The sequence below is a fragment of the Schistocerca gregaria genome, chromosome 1 (assembly GCF_023897955.1).
Source record: "Schistocerca gregaria isolate iqSchGreg1 chromosome 1, iqSchGreg1.2, whole genome shotgun sequence".
NCBI classification, from domain to species: domain Eukaryota; kingdom Metazoa; phylum Arthropoda; class Insecta; order Orthoptera; family Acrididae; genus Schistocerca; species Schistocerca gregaria.
In genome coordinates this window covers 643,559,256-643,578,958 of record NC_064920.1, presented here as the reverse complement: position 1 = coordinate 643,578,958, position 19,703 = coordinate 643,559,256, and the positions used below count along the sequence as shown (strand labels likewise).

Sequence of the window (19,703 nt, the reverse complement as noted above, 5' to 3'; positions counted from 1 at the left end):
TTTTCAGAAAACTGCATAAACAGGTAGGCCAGCATTCTACCCAAGAAGAAAGTGTTACATGAAACAATGTATATTCATTACAAACTGAGGTTGTGGATGATCAGTATCTCACTTCAATATACTAAATAATTGATTTTAAGTTTACACGACATAGAATGGATAATGTTCTCAGTAATAAAACCATTTAAAGTATTTAAGTGAATATATATATGTATTTGTGAAGCTATTTTACGGGAAATTACTACTGGAAGTGCTTTGAGAGTTATATAGGCCTATCAAAGCATTATTAATATTCACACACTTACATAAAGTCAAAAAATAATTAATGTTGACACTCAAGAATTGATAGATTGCTATCTGTGGTCGTCCAAAATTATTATCATGTGAAATTGATCTTGAATTTTTTAAGTAGAAATGATAACCACTAGACAGTATTTGAGAGTGAGGAGATAGACTTATTCACATTATCAGTGGGTGTGCTGAGTGATACCCCACACTTAGGAATTATCTTTCATTGTATAACATTATGACAGGCTGAGATTATTATCATAAAATTCACAGTTTTTTAAAGTACAGCTCTATACTTTTCCCATCACTGAAAAGTGATGGGATTTACTGATTAGAAAGAGCTCAAAACCAAATTTAAGACTTAAAATCATAATTTTATTTTACGCGGACACTGATACTGCACATGCAGAGACTCAGTGCAAACAGATACATAGCAGGGTTTGAATATTTTGGTTGCCATGGGAACCAAATCAACTGTGCTTATTAATAGCTGCTTGTTATGTGATCAAGCTGAATAAACTTCTCTACGAAGGACATGAACTTAGTGCCTACTGCTGGCTTGGAAAGATTCTGCTTTAATGTATACATTTAATTCTTTGGAGGTTGATTATGTGCAATCCTCAGAAACATGTAATGAAATTCAATCTAGAATTGCTGATAAGGAAGACACATACCACCAAATAATTAAATACGTGACTGCCCCAAAATAAAGGGTCACTGATTTATTACAACACTCAATAAAATTTTTTTATTGCAGCTCTTGGTAGTAAATAATGACTTTCTTCAAATATTTATGAGTTTGGGGAACCAGAGCATCAGTTTCTTAAAATGCAGTTGGCAAGGAGGGGAGTATTTCTGGCCTTCTTACAGATGTTAATCTACCATCTTTTTAAAATATTCATGTGAACAGGAAGCTGATTACTACCTTGGCACAAGTGTATACCAACCGCAGTTTGACTCCTTCCCATATGCATTAAATAGGCATCAAGAATAAGCCTTTCTGTGACTGTTAGAAGAAAGAAGGAGATCTAAATCAAATGTTGTTTTTCTGAAGTTTTTCAAAAACACAACAACACTGTTTATTGCAAACTGTTGTGAAACTAAAGGTTCCCTTTCCAACAAGTGCTCCTGTTTTATGTATCATGAAGATCGTCAAACATAGAAAACCCTTTTTGTTTTACACTAGACAGTAATGCGTGTATATGAAGTTTGGTGTACTGTCTGTGGTTACACAATCACTTGGTTTCCAGGTATATGCTTCCCAAGATCTGCTGTGTTCTCTCTTCCTTTTTTTTCTTTTTTTTTTTCTTTTACATTCCATTCTGTCTGTAGTTGTAGCTGTAAGTACTGAATGTATGTGGAAATTGTAAAATAATTTAAAATCATGTTCAAACTATTTATATTGTAATTTCTCTGTGTATATTATTTTAAATTTGTACCAAGCTGTTGGCACTATGGTTTAATCAAGCTAAGGAAAAAAATTAAGTGTTTAAAAGATTTACTACATTTCAAACTATTCACAGTTCCATGGAGAAAGTATCACAACTTACCAATATTTTGTATACTAATCCCATCAGATTGATCATCTTGTTTCTCACAGTCATTCCTCTTTTCTGGATTCTGATTCCACCATTGTTCCTTCAGTTTCTCAAGCTTTCTCTTGTTTAGCAGTTGCAAAATTCTGGAGAAACAATATAGGTGCATTTCCATTATACATTGATGTATTATTACATTGTTTAGTACTCCTTTATGCTGAAACTCAATAAACACAAAGAAGCAGGACTGCATCACTAAGAGAAAAGAAATTATCATTGATTGTGCACAATAAAATACAGAAAAAAGAAACTTATTTAAAATCAGAAGAAAAAAAATCTATGTTAAAATGGCTGACTTGATGAAAGACAAGTGTAATTTGTCTTTTGCAATTTAAATAGCTGACAAATTTGCTTTGTTTGTGTGTGTGGTGTGGTTGGGAGTGGGGGTGTGGGTGGGGAGCAAATGAAATGAAATGGAAAAGCAAGGAAATGAAATAACGAGAAAGGAGGACAAGACCAGAAAAACTATGACAAACTGAAGCCAATTTATAGAGCAAATTCCAACCTTTAAAGTTCTGAGGAATTGGCAGAGGGGAGGAGAATCTAGATAGCATATGTAACAGAACAGGAATTAGGGCCATGATTTTCTTGCAACGGGGTAGTATTTGTTTCCAGTATATAATCTCTGGTTATGTCCTCTCATTGTTATTAACAATTTTTTGGCTGTCTTACCACTATAAAAGGCAAGCCAGAGGCTGCATTTAAATCATTATTTGCTATCATTATTGCTGGGTACAAGTCTCTTCTGTTTGGCTTCACCTCTTCCAATCCTAAATGCCAACATCCACACTTCAAACCAGCTAGTGAAGTTATAATTGCTTATTATATAAAACATGGAAACCAACAAATCTTCAACTAGCCTAACATTGTTAAAGAATTCAGGTACCTATTATTTTATATCATATTTTACATAATTACACATATAAAAAAAACTTTTGCATCACCTCGGTTCCGAGAGTTCCAGAACTTGTACAGAAAATTGGAATAGAGATCAACATAAACATCATTTCCACCTGTGACTTCTGAAATTTTCCCGGCGTATTTGTTCTTCTAATAATTTCCGGGTATGCAGCCGGATCCCGTCGACATTCTGCCACGATATTTCGGCCCAGAGACGTCCGGCCATCATCAGGTGAGTACACAACTACTGAAGAGCCCAGGTGCAGTCGCGGTATTTATACCGAGAAGATATTACAACGAGAAGATATATTGTCAGCTAAATGATTCCACGTACCGCAGAATTGAAAAGGACCCAACAAGCCAAATATCAAGAAAAACTGCTACCCTTTTGAACGACTGTTCTCTACCTGAACAAATTATCAAGAGATTGAGACCACACAATGCAGTACCACCAAGACTCTACGGTCTTCCCAAGATACACAAGGATGGTGCCCCACTACGATTAATAGTGAGTAATATTGGTGCTGCCACCTATTCTACAGCAAAATATCTCACTACTAAAGCCGTATGTGGGTAAGTGTTGCCACCATATACGTAATTCCGAGGATTTTGTCAGTCGCTTGAAGGAAGTTAAGCTTAGCAGCTAGGATTTATTAGTCAGCTCTGATGTGGTCTCACTATTTACCAAAGTGCCTTTAATGGAATCGTTACATCTTATTGGTAACTTATTCAGTGCAGAAATGACGGCCTTGTTTGAACATATACTCTCCTCAACGTACTTTCTATTCAATGACGAATTCTTTGAACAAACAGACGGCGTCGCCATGGGGAGCCCTTTGTCCCCTGTGGTAGCTAATCTCTTTATGGAGGACTTTGAGGAGAAAGCACTTGAGTCTGCTGTCTTAAAGCCTACAGTCTTCTGGCGGTACGTAGATGATACTTTTTTTGTATGGCCTCATGGCAGACAGGAACTGGAGAAATTCCTTCATCATTTAAACTATTTACATGAGAACATCTAATTCACGATGGAGATTGAAAAAGATGGCACTTTACCATTTCTAGACGTGCTAGTATGCCGTAAAAATGATGGGTCATTAGGACATTCTGTGTACAGGAAACCGACTCACACAGATCTGTATCTCCAGGTGTCAAGCTGCCACCACCCAGCACAAACAGCCGGTGTTCTGAGTACCTTAATACATCGAGCGCATGTAATATCGGACGATGAAAACCTCCACGCAGAATTAGAACACTTGGAGAAGGTTTTTAAAGAGAATGGCTACACTTCACGCCAAATAAGAAAGCCCATGCGCAACTGTCATAACAAGAAGCAGCGCACTGAGGACGCTGATGATGACTTTAAATCAACTGCGTTTCTTCCATACGCCGGGAATGTGTCGTCGAAAATAGGCCGATTACTGAAGAAGAATAAAATCAAGGTTATCTTCCGTCCACCAGCAAAGAACCGGGCCCTGGTTGGATCCGTTAAAGACAATTTACAACTGAAGAAAGCAGGCGTCTACAAAATTCCCTGTGAATGTGGATCTGCATATATTGGCCAGACGACAAGAACTGTCCATGAACGATGTATAGAACATGAAAGATACACCCGTCTGCGGCAACCGTCAAAATCGGCAGTAGCAGAGCACTGTATTTCATTGGGACATTCAATGGAATACAATGGAACAAAAATTTTAGCTCCGGTTTCCGGATTTTAGGATTCCGTAATCAAGGAATCAGTGGAAATACGTCTTGCCGATAATCTTATAAATCATGACAACGGCTTTCAACTGGATAAAACTTGGAATCCTGTTATTAAAATTATACATTCACAGCGGAATAGACAGCGTCATTCGATACTCAATGACTAGATGATCTTTTACTTTCACCACCGAGGGCAGCACGTAAAACTCGGCTATGCCGCGCATGTCAACACGTGCGCGAGAATCGGTATAAATACCGCGACTGAACCTGGGCTCTTCAGTAGTTGTGTACTCACCTGATGATGGCCGGACGTCTCTGGGCCAAAATATCGTGGCAGAATGTCGACGGGATCCGGCTGCATACCCGGAAATTATTATAAGATCATTTCCACCCTTTTTATTGCTCATGAAAATCATACATTCCATGTTGTACCACCATATAGCGAAACCTTCAGAGGTGGTGGTCCAGAATGCTGTACACATCAGTACCTCTAATACTCTGCTGCAGGTCCTCTTACATTGATATATGCCCGTATTCGTTGTGGTATGCTATCCACAAGTTCATCAAGGCATTGTTGGTCCAGATTGTCCCACTCCTCAGTGGCAATTTGGCATAGATCCTCAGAGAGGTTGGCGGGTCATGTCATCCATAAACAACCCTTTTCAATCTATCACAGGCATGCTCAGTAGGGTTCATGTCTGGAGAATATTCTGGCCACTAGTCAAGCAATATTGTTATCCTGAAGGAAGTCATTCACAAGATGTGTATGATGAGAGCGCGAATTGTCACCCATGAAGATGAACGCCTCACAATTATGCTGCCAATATGGTTGCATTATCTGTCGGAGGATGGCATTCACTTATCGTACAGCCATTATAGCACCTTCCATGACCAACTGCAGCATACTGGGTCCCATATAATGCCACCCCAAAACATCAGGGAACCTCCAACTTGCTGCACTCACTGGACAGTGTGTCTAAGGAGTTCAGCCTGACCAGGTTGCCTCCAAACACATCTCCTACAATTATCTGGTTGAAGGCATATGCGACACTCATTGGTGAAGAGAACGTGATGCCAATCCTGAGCGGTCCATTCGGCATGTTGTTGGGCCCATCTGTACCTTGCTGCATGATGTCATGGTTGCAAAGATGGACCTCACCATGGATGTTGGGAGTGAAGTTGGGTATCACACAGTCTATTGCACACAGTTTGAGACATAACACAAAGTCCTTGTCTGCACAAAAAGCATTACTCAACATGGTGGCATTGCTGTCATGGTTCCTCAGAGCCATAATCTGTAGGTAGTGGTCGTTCACTGCAGTAGTAGCCCTTGGTTGGCCTCAGTGAGGCATGTCATCGGCAGTTCCTGTCTCTCTGTATCTCCTCCATGTACAAACAACATTGCTTTGGTTCACTTTGAGATGCCTGGAATACTTCTCTTGTTCACACAAAGTAACAATGGATGTGATCAAACCATGGTCTTGACCATCTAGGCATGGTTGAACTACAGACAACAAGAGCCATGTACCTCCTTCCTGGTGGAATGACCGGAACTGATTGGCTGTCAGACCTCCTCCGTCTAATAAACGCTGCTCATGCATGATTGTTTACATCTTTGGGCGGGTTTAGTGACATCTCTGAACAGTCAAAGGGACTGTGTCTGTGATACAATATCCACAGGCAACGTCAATCTTCAGGAGTTCTGGAACTTTTTTTTGATATGTGTACATACAAAGTTAGCTTCATGCATTAATCTATCTTACGAGGCCCATGTCCTGCGGTGGTTTGATGATGCAGGTAGCATCTAGCTCATGCTTCATTAAACTATGAGCACAAGTCATGCAGTATGTTGTGTCTAAATAGCGAACTTTTTGGAGTATATAAGTACTTAGGCACAATGACTTTACATTATAGCTGGCATATTTACCTAAGATGCCTAGGCAGCTTAACTGTTTTTAAATTTCATATTTTAACATTTTTAGATGTACTGTAGCTTTATTTCATTTACTTAGTAGTCCCGCTATGTGACAGCACTTGTGTCAAAATATTACTAGTTATATTAAACTCAAAGGGACAAAACATTATTTTTTTAACTTTTTATAGATTTTTTTTGTTGAAAGGCAGGTAGGGAGGGAGGGCGTGGGGAGGGGAGGGGAGGGGGAGAGAGGGATAGAGAGAGAGAGAGAGAGAGAGAGAGAGAGAGAGAGAGAGAGAGAGAGAGAGAGAGAGAGAGAGCAGAGAGAAGAAAGGAAGAACAAAGAAGATAAGATTGTTCTTGTGACAAGCATCTACGCACAATAGTACATAAAAAGCAGATGAAAAATATAACTGTAAAACAGTTTTTTCATAAGACAGCGGTAACATGCTGATTTTAAGGTTAAGTATGACAAAATTTGATGCTCCCAATGTAGTATTTAGAGGGCAGACCACCAAATAACTCGCAGAAATCCACTACTATAAACAAAGACAGCTGTTTTCTCAGCTTTATGAAATAATTGCTAGTGATATACTACTGATTTTTAAGTATTATCAAAACCACAAAGACATTTATTAGAGACTAATTTATATACATGCTGTAATTACAGAAGAACGTTTACAGCGGCCATTTTTACCTGTGATTATCTTACTAGCAATTGACAGTTTTATATCCAAGATGTACCATGATTTTGTACAGGGATGGCAGAATTAGAAGTCTGAGACACCTAAAGAATGGAAAACTGACTCTGTAGATCAGACTGATCACATATTTCTGGTCTAGTAATACTCCTTGTGAGTGCACACAGTTGCCTTATAATACAACATCATGTAAGACAATAGTGTGAAAGTAAACAAATCTTTGCATTTCATAGTCACAATGTAGTATTAACATTAGGTGAGGAGGTCACTGATGCAAAGAAAGAAAAGAGATTCACTTGAATATTTATGTTTAAACTGTATGTTAATAATGGTGATGCATTGAAATATTTATGAAGAATCAAAAAGAAATGAAAAGGAAAATTTGAGGCAGAAGGTAGGCTCATATTAAGCCTATAGGCAAAGAGAGATAGGTTGGTCGATAGGTGTATGAGGAGATGATTAATGGGATACACTTTTTGAAACCACTAACATGAAGTGGTTGCAATTATGTGCCATGTTTCCTCAGGGCATTCACAGTCTTTGTGAATTTTGTTGAGTGACGCAATTACCCAAGCTGACCACTCTATTTCTTCATACTTCATTTTCTGTACAATGTTACACATAAGGCATGGGATGTGTCTGATGAGTCTTAGTGTCAGAAGATAAGGTGTATGGCAGAAGGGTTTTTTCCAGATTATTTGTCTTCATTTAAGTCCACTCATTTGCAAAACATTTAAATGTTTTCAATTAAATTTGCCCCGTATGAACTGTGTGTTGTGATCCATACCCCTTTAAGGAACTTGTGCAGGTCTTCCAGTGTACATATTGGTGTGCAAGGAATGTTATTGGTTATAATATCGTGCAGTATCATATTTTATATCTTTTAAGCAATTTCAGTACTAAGTAAAGACTAGAGATGCAGACATATAAGGTCCAGTCACATTAAAGTGAACACCTGTCAAATGTCTTAACAACCACCACTTGCAGCACAGATGGGTAGGAAGAGTGTCAACAAGGTTCTGGAAGGTACTGACAGGGATATGGGGCCATGCTAACTCCAGTACTGTGACCAGCTCTGCTAGGTTTCTCAGTTGATGATTCATAGTGCAAATAGTGTGATCAAAGTAGTCCCACAGGTTCTCAATTGGGTTTAAATCCAGGGAGGTTGGTGCCCAGGGGAGTGTAGTAAATTGATCCTGGGGCTCTTCAAACCAAGCATCTACACTCTGAGCTGTGTGACACATTGCATTGTCCTGCTAGTAAGTGACAGTGTGCTGATGAAAAAATAAATAGTACCTAGGGGTGGCTACGGTTCCCAAAGGAAGAAACATACTTGTGGTGACCCATTGTGCCTATGAGAATGCCAGGATTAACCAGAGAATGTCATGGAAACACTTCCCAAACCACCATGGTACATCCTCCACTCCTGGACCCTTAATGGTGATTGTTTCAGGGGCTTGATTTAAGTATCAGGAAACCATTTCTGAAAGTATTTGTATGGAGTGTAGCCATGTATGGAAGTGAAGCATGGATGATAAATAGTTTAGACAAGAAGAGAATAGAAGCTTTCGAAATGTGGTGCTACAGAAGAATGCTGAAGATTAGATGGGTAGATCGCATAACTAATGAGGAGGTATTGAATACAATTGGGGAGAAGAGGGGTTTGTGGCAATACTTGGGATTGGTTGGTAGGACATGTTCTGAGGCATCAAGGGATTACCAATTTGGTACTGGAGGGCAGCGTGGAGGGTAAAAATCGTAGAGGGAGACCAAGAGATGAATACACTAATAAGATTCAGAAGGATGTAGGCTGCAGTAGGTACTGGGAGATGAAGAAGCTTGCACAGGATAGAGTAGCATGGAGAGCTGCATCAAACCAGTATCAGGACTGAAGACCACAACAACAACAACACGCCAATGGCCATCTGTCTGATGGAGCAGAAGCTGCCTGCTGCAGAGGTCCATAAAAAGCAATGTTTGCTGAACAGACCTTGAGGGAATTCTGTTGGTAACCCTTTGGTCAATCTGGGGAGTCAGTTGCGCATCTTACACCCTTATACATCAACACAGCCACAATTCACCCCTGTCACCTAAGGCCTGTTGTGCCCACAGTGGCCTCAGTGTCAGTTTTGGATATCGTCATTTCACCATGCATGGTTTACTTTAATCACAACAGCATGCAAACAGTTTACAAACATAGCTGTTTCAGAAATGTTTCCAACCCAGATCCAAAAACAAATGATCATGCTCTTTTGGACGTCAGATAAATTACTCCATTTCTGCATTATGACACAACTGCCCTGCTTTCTGGTTCCCCTGGACACATATTATATACCCTCCATTGCTAGTGGTAACAGCAGCTATCTGTGTATCTGTGAGTGGTTATTGTACTTTTGATATCAAATACAGGCAGTGGTCATAGTAATGGAGCTGGACAGTGTAATAGTCTGAGCACAATGCTATTGAGAATAGTTAAGGCCAGGGGCAATTCTACGTGTCAGTCAAGGGGGGGGGGGGCGCTAATGGCAGGGGGCAGGGGGCGGAGGGGGTTTGGGGAAATGGAATATCGCTTAACAAATGGAGAGTTGGGGTCCTCTACCAACAAATTGGTAAAATATGGTGTTGCTTAAAGTAGTTTTTGGTAATTGTTTAGGAGTTCAGGGTAAAAAATGTGTATTAATAAATAATAAGATGCCCATTCTGAGTTAAATTATATTTATTGGTTTACATAGTAAGCTATTTGCCACTCTTATTCTTTTGTCAAAATGTGTTTGAAATACATTGCAGCTTATATTGCTACATAGTGTAACGGAACTGAAATGATCGTAGGCTGCCAGTAATTTGGAGTCTCGTCCATTGAAAGCAAAAGCGCTGGTGTGAGACGGCCAGGGCGTGCATCCTGATGCCATCTCTTGGGGAAACCTGGAATTAGTGCGAGCTGAGGCCAGCGAGAATGAGTGAAAAGGCATCACCACGTTATCTGTCAGCCAACGCAATAAGCTCTCAGACTTAAATGTATTCTTTTTGTTGTTAATTGTACGTTATTAGTGTATAATTGAATGTTGTTAAGTGCTAGTTGGTGAATAATTACAAATGGTATTAACTCCAGGGTAATAGATATAATTTGCTTAAACACTAAATGATTTTGATTGGAAGGGGAACCCCCCACTCTTGGGGAGACGAGCATCACTCGTCGTAGCTGGAGGCACAGGGACTGAACAAAGGGAATAGCTTGGGTAGTGTTGACGTGATTGGACCGGTGTAAGTGTGCTCACGCAAAAGTGGTTGTGCAACAGTGAAGAGGTGAATACCGTCACTGTTTGTGTAATAAAATGCGGCAAATGTTTATCAAAGTCGTCTCTACACTACTGGGGTGGGTTGCAAGAGTTTCTGAGCCCAAATTTTATGGTGAATGTGCAGTGGCTTATATGAGTGTAATGGCTCATAGTTCCAGCCACCATTGAGAGTATGAGACGTGAACAGTTGTGTTTTCCATATACCTATCACCACATGCACCTGTGTGACTACCCAAGGCAAGACAGTTTATAATTGTTTAGTTCTAACCTTATAGAACTGTAAAATGAGAATACCAGTCGCATTTTGATGCAAGTACAGAGGACAGAATACAGTTATGAGTAAAAATACGATGCATATTGTTCATGGTAAAGTGTAGTAACCCCATACTAGTATAGTGAAATCAGATTGAGGCCACCATTGCCTCTTTCATTGACAATTTCTTTTATTGTAGAAAACTTTAGTGTATAAGAATGTTGAAAAGAACAACAGTCACACAAGAATTTGCTACTCGCCATTTTATAGTTAACTTAAATTTTTCTGAGTAACTTTTCAAGCAACATTTGTTAAATAATTCTGTATTAACTGTTCCAAGAGTAATATCCAAAATGATTGCATAAAGTTGAAAGATAGAATTTTGTTAAGCCAAGCTGTATAAATTTCCATGGTAGTAATTATCATGTCATCACACAGAAATTGAAAGAGTATTTACTTTGTTGATTCATCTCAACTGATCAGTTATAGAAATAATCTAAATTAAGTTTAAATTTAACTCAAGCTGTTTCACTTTGAAATGAGCACAAAATTGATTTATTCTTTTCCTCCTCCAGAGCTGGTGACCTTAGTTATAAGTATTTTCAGGAGGAATCAATGGTAAGTCTGCTTATCTTGTCATGCTGGAAGGATTACCCAATGCTGATAGCAGTGATGATTGGATACTTAAGCTCACTACAAAGTTAAGTGGGTCAGGTAAGCAGTGTTACTGTGTGAACTATAAGGCTCTGTAGGCTGTGGATTGAACCCATTCAATCATCACAGCTCTTTGGGTCATAGTCTGGTTAGAAATGTGCTTTAATCCTTAGGTAAATACTGGCAAGTAATGGTCAAAAAGTACACGCAAGTGAATTTAATAGCTTAGCAAGGTCAAAGCAGTACATAGTTAATGTTGTGCAATGGCGAGGGTAGTAGCAGAGTAAAAGTGAACTGAGAGTGTGGCAGCTGTGCTGTATTCAAATATTAACAACTTGAAATCACTACTACCTCTTACCATTAGGACCATGCTAATTACTGTTAATACATGTAGCAGTAAGCGCAAAAGCATGATAGCTATAGGACCATATTTGTGATATACATACAGAATTAGGAAGCGGGCCATTCTGTCAGTGGAAGGGGCAAAACAACCGAGTCGGTTGAAAATATACCTGTTTTACTGACAGAGGGATTCAGCAGTTCCATCGCAATAGATATTTAAAAAAATGATTGCATCTGTTGGAGTAATATATCCATTGATTTCTGAAGTCATTTTATCTAGTGTAATATGATACTCCCCTCCCCCTCTTGCCGCACCTCTGGTTAAGGCCACTGCAAACCTTTGTGGTTATTTACTAACCAAATAATATGTAAACACTTGAGTGAATTTTAAAAGGAATTTTGTCTACATTGTTTAAACAAATACACTCCTGGAAATGGAAAAAAGAACACATTGACACCGGTGTGTCAGACCCACCATACTTGCTCCAGACACTGCGAGAGGGCAGTACAAGCAATGATCACACGCGCAGCACAGCGGACACACCAGGAACCGCGGTGTTGGCCGTCGAATGGCGCTAGCTGCGCAGCATTTGTGCACCGCCGCCGTCAGTGTCAGCCAGTTTGCCGTGGCATACGGAGCTCCATCGCAGTCTTTAACACTGGTAGCATGCTGCAACAACGTGGACGTGAACTGTATGTGCAGTTGACGGACTTTGAGCGAGGGCGTATAGTGGGTATGCGGGAGGCCGGGTGGACGTACCGCCGAATTGCTCAATACGTGGGGTGTGAGGTCTCCACAGTACATTGATGTTGTCGCCAGTGGTCGGTGGAAGGTGCACGTGCCCGTCGACCTGGGACCGGACCGCAGCGACGCACGGATGCACGCCAAGACTGTAGGATCCTATGCAGTGCCGTAGGGGACCGCACCGCCACTTCCCAGCAAATTAGGGACACTGTTGCTCCTGGGGTATCGGCGAGGACCATTCGCAACCATCTCCATGAAACTGGGTTACGGTCCCGCACACTGTTAGGCCGTCTTTCGATCACGCCCCAACATCGTGCAGCCCGCCTCTAGTGGTGTCGCAACAGGCGTGAATGGAGGGACGAATGGAGACGTATCGCCTTCAGCAATGAGAGTCACGTCTGCCTTGGTGCCAATGATGGTCGTATGCGTGTTTGGCGCCGTGCAGGTGAGTGCCACAATCAGTACTGCATACAACCGAGGCACACAGGGCGAACACCCGGCATCATGGTGTGGGGAGTGATCTCCTACACTGGCCGTACACCTCTGGTGATCGTCGAGGGGACACTGAATAGTGCACGGTACATCCAAATCGTCATCGAACCCATCGTTCTACCATTCCTAGACCGGCAAGGGAACTTGCTGTTCCAACAGGACAATGCACGTCCGCATGTATCCTGTGCCACCCAATGTGCTCTAGAAGGTGTAAGTCAACTACCCTGGCCAGCAAGATCTCCGGATCTGTCCCCCATTGAGCATGTTTGGGACTGGATGAAGTGTCGTCTCACGCGGTCTGCACGTCCAGCACGAACGCTGCTCATACTGAGGCGCCAGGTGGAAATGGCATGGCAAGCCATTCCACAGGACTACATCCAGCATCTCTACGATCGTCTCCATGGGAGAATAGCAGAGTGCATTGCTGCGAAAGGTGGATATACACTGTACTAGTGCCGACATTGTGCATGCTCTGTTGCCTGTGTCTATGTGCCTATGGTTCTGTCAGTGTGATCATGTGATGTATCTGACCCCAGGAATGTGTCAATAAAGTTTCCCCTTCCTGGGACAATGAATTCACGGTGTTCTTATTTCAATTTCCAGGAGTGTATTTCATCACATACAATGAAAATTACAAAGATACTGCTGCAAGCTCATACTACAGTACATATCAGTGGAAAAAAAGCACGCAAGATGTAATGCAGTAACAATTCACCATCTTTCCTCCCCTAACCTATCTCTTAGTGAGCACTTAATCAACATTGGTCTGAAACAGTAAGTTGTTGAGACCACTTTCTGGGACCTGTGGAAGTGAAGTTGGTGGTGTCCACTCTGGGGGACTGAGCAACATAACTATCCTCCAGGTCACCAGTGATGCACCCTCCCTGCCAAACCTTCTGCATGTTAAGCAGACATGATAACCACTACACCACAGAAACTGCTATGCTCTGCACTGCATCTCAGACAGAACTTGTAGAAAGATCACCATTTTCGCATAAAGATCACTTTGCAGAAATGCACAGTGCAGGTAGTTTACATTTCTCTGCAGCAATCAACAACACCTATCACAAGTAACAGCTCAAGTAGTCATCAGAAATGCTTGCATGCATGTCCTCAGTAGCATCACCTGCTCTTTATTTCCATATGAGATACTGTCGATATGGACAGTTGTTATGGCAAAAGGTGCCAGCAAAAGCAATAACCTTGTTAGCAGCAGTGATCCTGGGTCTAGAAGCTGGGAGCATATCTGCATTTGGGGCTGTTGTCTTCTCTTCTCGGGTCTCCATATTCCTGCTTTCTTTTTCCTCATTCTTACTTCCCTCTTTTGGTAACTGATTCTATTCTTCATCATTCCACATTCAATAGCCTTCATAGAGAGACATAAGTATAATTTCCTATAAAATTATTTTTGGAGAAGTTTACCAGGATTACATGCTCATACACAACAAAAAATATTGATTAAGAAGCTTACAGTTACACCCACTACCTCAAACACAAAGAAGTATGTCATACATTTAGACTGCAGCCAGATTTTATCCTCTAATGGATGTTATAAAGCACCATGAACTAAACATGACATTTGGAACATTGACTTTCATTTGTACTTTTTATATTAGTTCATGTTCTTATTCCAATGCACATGAAATAACTGTGTATAGTCAACTATATGCTACTCAAATACTTACATTGCATTCTGAATACATCTGTTAGATACATGTTTACCCTCCATTATATTTTATTGTCACAGGCTTCATGACATGCTAACATCATTTTCATGTTATAAAAGCATTCTAAGCATTCATAGCTGCAAAATTTGAGATGATATTTGGACAAACTAACATAAATTTTAACAGGCACAACAAAAAGACTGGTATTCATTTAAGCTTTCAGCCAAAAGGTCTTCAAAGAAAACAGTTGTGCCTGTTAAAGTTTATGTTAGGTTGTCCAAAAATGATGTCAAATTCTGCAGCTATGTATACTTAGAATGCTTTTACAATGTAACATTGATGTTAGCATGTCATGTACCCTGTTCTGAATCAAATACTTTGAGCCCTCCCTAGCCTTCTTCTCATCAACATGATGTTGCTAACATCTGCAAACTGACACTAAAATATAGTTCTTGGAAAACGTGTATCTTAAGTAGATATTCAGAATGCAATATAAGTCTTTGTGTAGCACGTAGTTGATTGTATGCAGTTATTTCATGAGCATTTAAATAAAAAAACGAAGTTGTTGTATAAAGTACAAAATGAAAATTAATGTTCCAAATTTCATTTATAGTTCAAGGTGCATTATAACACCCATTAGAGGAAAAAAATCTGGTTACAGTCCAACAGTGTTACATACTACTTTCTGTCTGAGGTAGTAGTGTAACTGTAAGCTTGCTAACAAAGATTTTTTTGTTGTGTGTGAGCTTGTAATTCTGTTAAACATCTCCAAAAATAACTGTTAGGAAATAAAACTCATGGGAAAAAGGTCTCACTATAAAGGCTATTGAGTGTGGAACAATGGAGGATATTATCAATGCCCAAAATAGGGAAGTAAAAATGGGTAAAAAGAAACCAGGAATGTTGTGACCTGAGAAGAAAAGATAACAGCCCCAAAGGCAGATACCTTCCCAGACTCTGATCCCATCCTGGGGAGAGTGCATCACTTGTTGGTTAGAGGACAGTGATTTTACTGAGTCCCACAGAGTGGACACCAGCAACTCCACCCCTACAAGTCCTGAAAAGTGGTATCAACACCCAATCACTTCAGACCAATGTCAATTATGTGTTCACCAAGAGATATGTTTGGTGGTGGATAGGGGGGGGGGGGGGGGGGGGGGAGGGGGGGGGGACAAGGGGTGAAGTGTTACTGCACTACATCTTGCATGCTTATTATCCATTAATATTTATTGAAGTATGAGCTTGCAGTGGTATCTATGTAATGTTCATTGTATATGATGAAACATTTGTTTAAATGATATAGACAAAATAAATTCTTTTTAAAATTCACTCAGGTGTTTACACATTATTTAATTAGTAAATAACCAAATAAATTTCCAGTGGCTGTAACAGTTTTGTGATCACCTGGGTCTCAATAATCCTATACTTGGAGAACTACATGGTCCTGCCTCATTAATACGACCATTGTCTGTACTTGATGCCCAAAATGCAATAACTACTCACAGATGGCTGGTAAAAGCACTAGCAATGGAGGGTATATAAATGCATCTGGGGAAGCAGGAAACAGTGAAGTTGGGTAATTATGAGGAAGTGGAGTAATTTATCTAATGTTCAAAAGGGCATGATCATTGGCTTTTGAATCTATGCTGGGAACAGTTCTGAAACAGCTATGTTCTTAACTGCATTCTGCTGTATTTAAAGTACACAATGCAAGGCAAAATGGCACTATCCAAAACCGACAATAAGGCCACTGTGTGGCACCACGGGCCTTAGATGACAGGGGTCAACAATGGCCATGTAGATGTATAGTGGTGTAAGATGTCCAACTGACCACCCAGATGGACCAAAGGGTTACCAACAGCATCTCCTCAACATCCGTTCAGTGAATGCTGCTGTGTATGGGCCTTGGCTGCAAGCACCTGGTCCACCCTTCCATGCTGACTGCAGTTCAGTGGCGACAAAGCCCAGAATCTGCGTGTTGATACCACAACTGGACACCTGCTGAGTGTTGACAGATGGCCTTTTCAGATGAACCAGATTTTCTCCACCATTGGACAAATGGGCATTGTTGTGTATTGTTCTGCAACAATACCTGTTAAAAGCCCAGGCCAGAAGAAGCAGCATGATGGTCTGGGGAATGTGTTCAAGGCATTCTCTTGTTATCTTTACAAATGTCAATTCATATGTCTGATTTGAAGGGAACAGTCCATACAGTGTTCATGTATTAAGAAAGATTTGCAAACAGAAGTTAAATGTATTGTTCCTGAAGATCATACTGCAAACGTCTTTGAAGAGGCGTTTCATATTTATTTCAAAGGATTTGTTATTGTGTTAAGCCAAATAACATGTTATGTCACATAACTTGTTAAGCTATATAACTTTCAGCATTACTTCTTGCTATAGCACCTGGAGCAGATGTAGTCCATAAAACTTTACAGCCACGGTCAAGATATCCTGTGACTGAACCTATTGCATATTAAAATCAGTGCTCAAATTGGGTTCCATAAACTCTGAGACCAGAACTCAAGATTCAAAGAAAATTCATTTCATTTGAAATGTTGGAGCAGTTGAAGGCCAATGGAGAGGCTTCTCAGTCACACATTATTGCAGGTGATTGTGTATGTTCTTTAAATGACCTACACAAATAAATAAATATTCACATCATCCCCATGCAGAAAAGATATTGAAGGAAGTATGATTATGTCTATGACAACAGGAAATTGAAACACAAAACTATCAATTTTTTATGTACTTCATCTGTTTTGGTTTTTCCCCCTCTAATCTCAGTATCTGTCAGTCTTTTGAGCTGGTGTGATGAAGACACATGTAATTGTGCTCTCTCATTGTTGTGTTAAGTAAAAGTTGTAATTTGCAGAAGTCAAAGTTTTCATTCTACTACTGAGCTACATCCTAATTTCCTTCTCCAGATGTGCATGAGAACTTGCATTTTTAAATGAACATTTTCAGAGACAAAGTCAACACGAAGGGAAAATAGTCAGCACAGCCACACCAGCATTGTTGTACATCATTGGGGAGAAAAGATAAATACCAAGCCACAAACTGAAGCTAAAAGGAAGTAACACTGAATAAATGTTCCAGACCTGACACAATATTGTCAACATGCATGCATTTATACTTGCGCATGTTTCTGGGCAGATAATTTTTGGTGCAGCTAAATGATAATTACTTCAGCTTTGGGTAATTCACATTATCTCTCTCCCCAACCACGACATGATGAAATGTGGATGCATCACTTTCAGCCAGAAATAAAAGTGCAGTCACTGGAATGTCTCCACCCACAAGTATCAAAAAATTAAGAATTCAAGGCAGCTTTGTCTGCTGGCAAAGTCATGATGACAGTCCTTTGGAATGTTTGATGGTGTCATTCTCATGGATTTGTTGCTAAAAGGGTCAAACATACATTCAGAATATATATGAAGAATCTGAACAAACTCAAGAACCATTTCCAATTTGCTTGGTCTGAGAAGAGGCCAAAAGAAATCTTCCTTTAACATGACAATGCCCCCCCCCCCCCCCCCCCCCACACACACACACAAGTCTCTGAGCAAAGGAACACACAAACTGATGTAGTTCATCTACATCTGCACTCTGCAAAGCACTTTGAGGTGCATGGCAGAGAGTACATCCCATTGTACCAGTTATTAGGGTTTCTTCTTGTTCCATTCACTTATGGATCACGGGGTGGATGATTGTTTGAATGCCTCTGTGCATGCACTAATTGTTATAATCTTATTCTTATGATCCCTGTGTGACCAATATGTAGGGGGCTGTAGTATATCCCTTGAGTAAACATTTAAAGCTCTTCTTGAAACTTTGTTGATAGACTTTCTTGGGGTAGTGTGTGTCTATCTTCAAAAGTCTACCATTTCAGTTTCTTCAGTATTTCTGTGATACTCTGCGATGGATTACACTAAGCTGTGACATTCATGCTGTTCTTCTCTGTATATGTTCAATATCCTTTATTAGTCCTATTTGGTATGGGTCCCACACACTTGAGCAATATTCCAGGATGGGCCACACAAGTGATTTGCAAGCAATCTCTTTTGTAGACTGATTGCACTTCCCGAATATTCTACCAAAAACTGAAGTCTATCATCTGCTTTACACATGACACAACCTACGAGATCATTCCATTTCATATCCTTACAAGTTGGCCAATTCCAACAGTCACTCATCGATATTATAGCCAGAGGATATTACAATTTTTTTTTTTGTTTCGTGAAATGCACAATTTTACATTTCTGAACATTTAGAGTAAGCTGCTAATCTCTGCATCATGTTGAGATCTTATCAAGATCAGATTGAATATTTATGCAGCTTCTCTCAGTGTTTCATTATAGATAACTGCATCATCTGCAAAAAGCCTGATTTTGCTATTAATATTGTCTGCAATATCATTAATATACAACATGAATTGAAAAGGTCCCTGGACACTGTCCTGGGTGCAGCTGAAATTACTTCTACACCTCATGATAACTCTCTATCCAAGATAACATGCTGTGTTCTTCTACCAAAAAGTCCTCAATACAGTCACAAATTTCACTTGATACACCATATGATTGCACTTTTGACAATAAGCATAGGTTCATTACAGAGTCAAATGCTTTTTGGAAATTGAGAAACACTGCAGCTACCTGCTTCCTTTGATCCAAGTATATCATGTGAGAAAAGTGTGAGTTGGGTTTCACATGATCGATATTTTAAAAAAACCATGGTAGTTGGCATTGAGGAGGTCATGCTCTTCAAGATAACTCATTGTGTTTGAGCTCAGAATATGTTCTAAGATTCTACAACAAATTGATGACATGGATACTAGACGGTAGTTCTGAGGATCACTTCTACTAGCCTTCTTGAATATGGAGGCAACCTCTGTCTTTTTCCAAAAACTGGACATGGCTTTTTGTTCAAGGGATCTATGATAGATTATAGTGAGAAGCGGGGCTAACTCACCTATGAAATCAATATAGAATCTGACAGGGATTCCGTCAGGGCCTGGAGCTTTTTTCAATTTTAATGATTTCAGCTGTTTCTCAACACCACTAACACTAATTCTTATTTCATTCATCTTTTCAGTGGTACAAGGAATAAATTGGGACAAGTGTCCTGGGTTTTCCTTTGTAAAGGAAAATT

At 40.0% G+C, this 19,703-nt stretch overlaps 1 protein-coding gene across 3 annotated transcripts in view; it reads right to left on the bottom strand.

Moving 5' to 3' along the window:
• The window catches only part of LOC126360641 (ionotropic receptor 25a), a 445,688-nt gene that overhangs the window by 56,244 nt on the left and 369,741 nt on the right, over positions 1-19,703 (bottom strand). For all 3 annotated transcript variants that reach the window (XM_050007727.1, XM_050007729.1, XM_050007728.1), the window contains one exon: positions 1,839-1,969. In XM_050007727.1, coding sequence (XP_049863684.1) covers positions 1,839-1,969 — 131 coding nt within the window. The remainder of the gene's footprint in view (positions 1-1,838; positions 1,970-19,703) is intronic.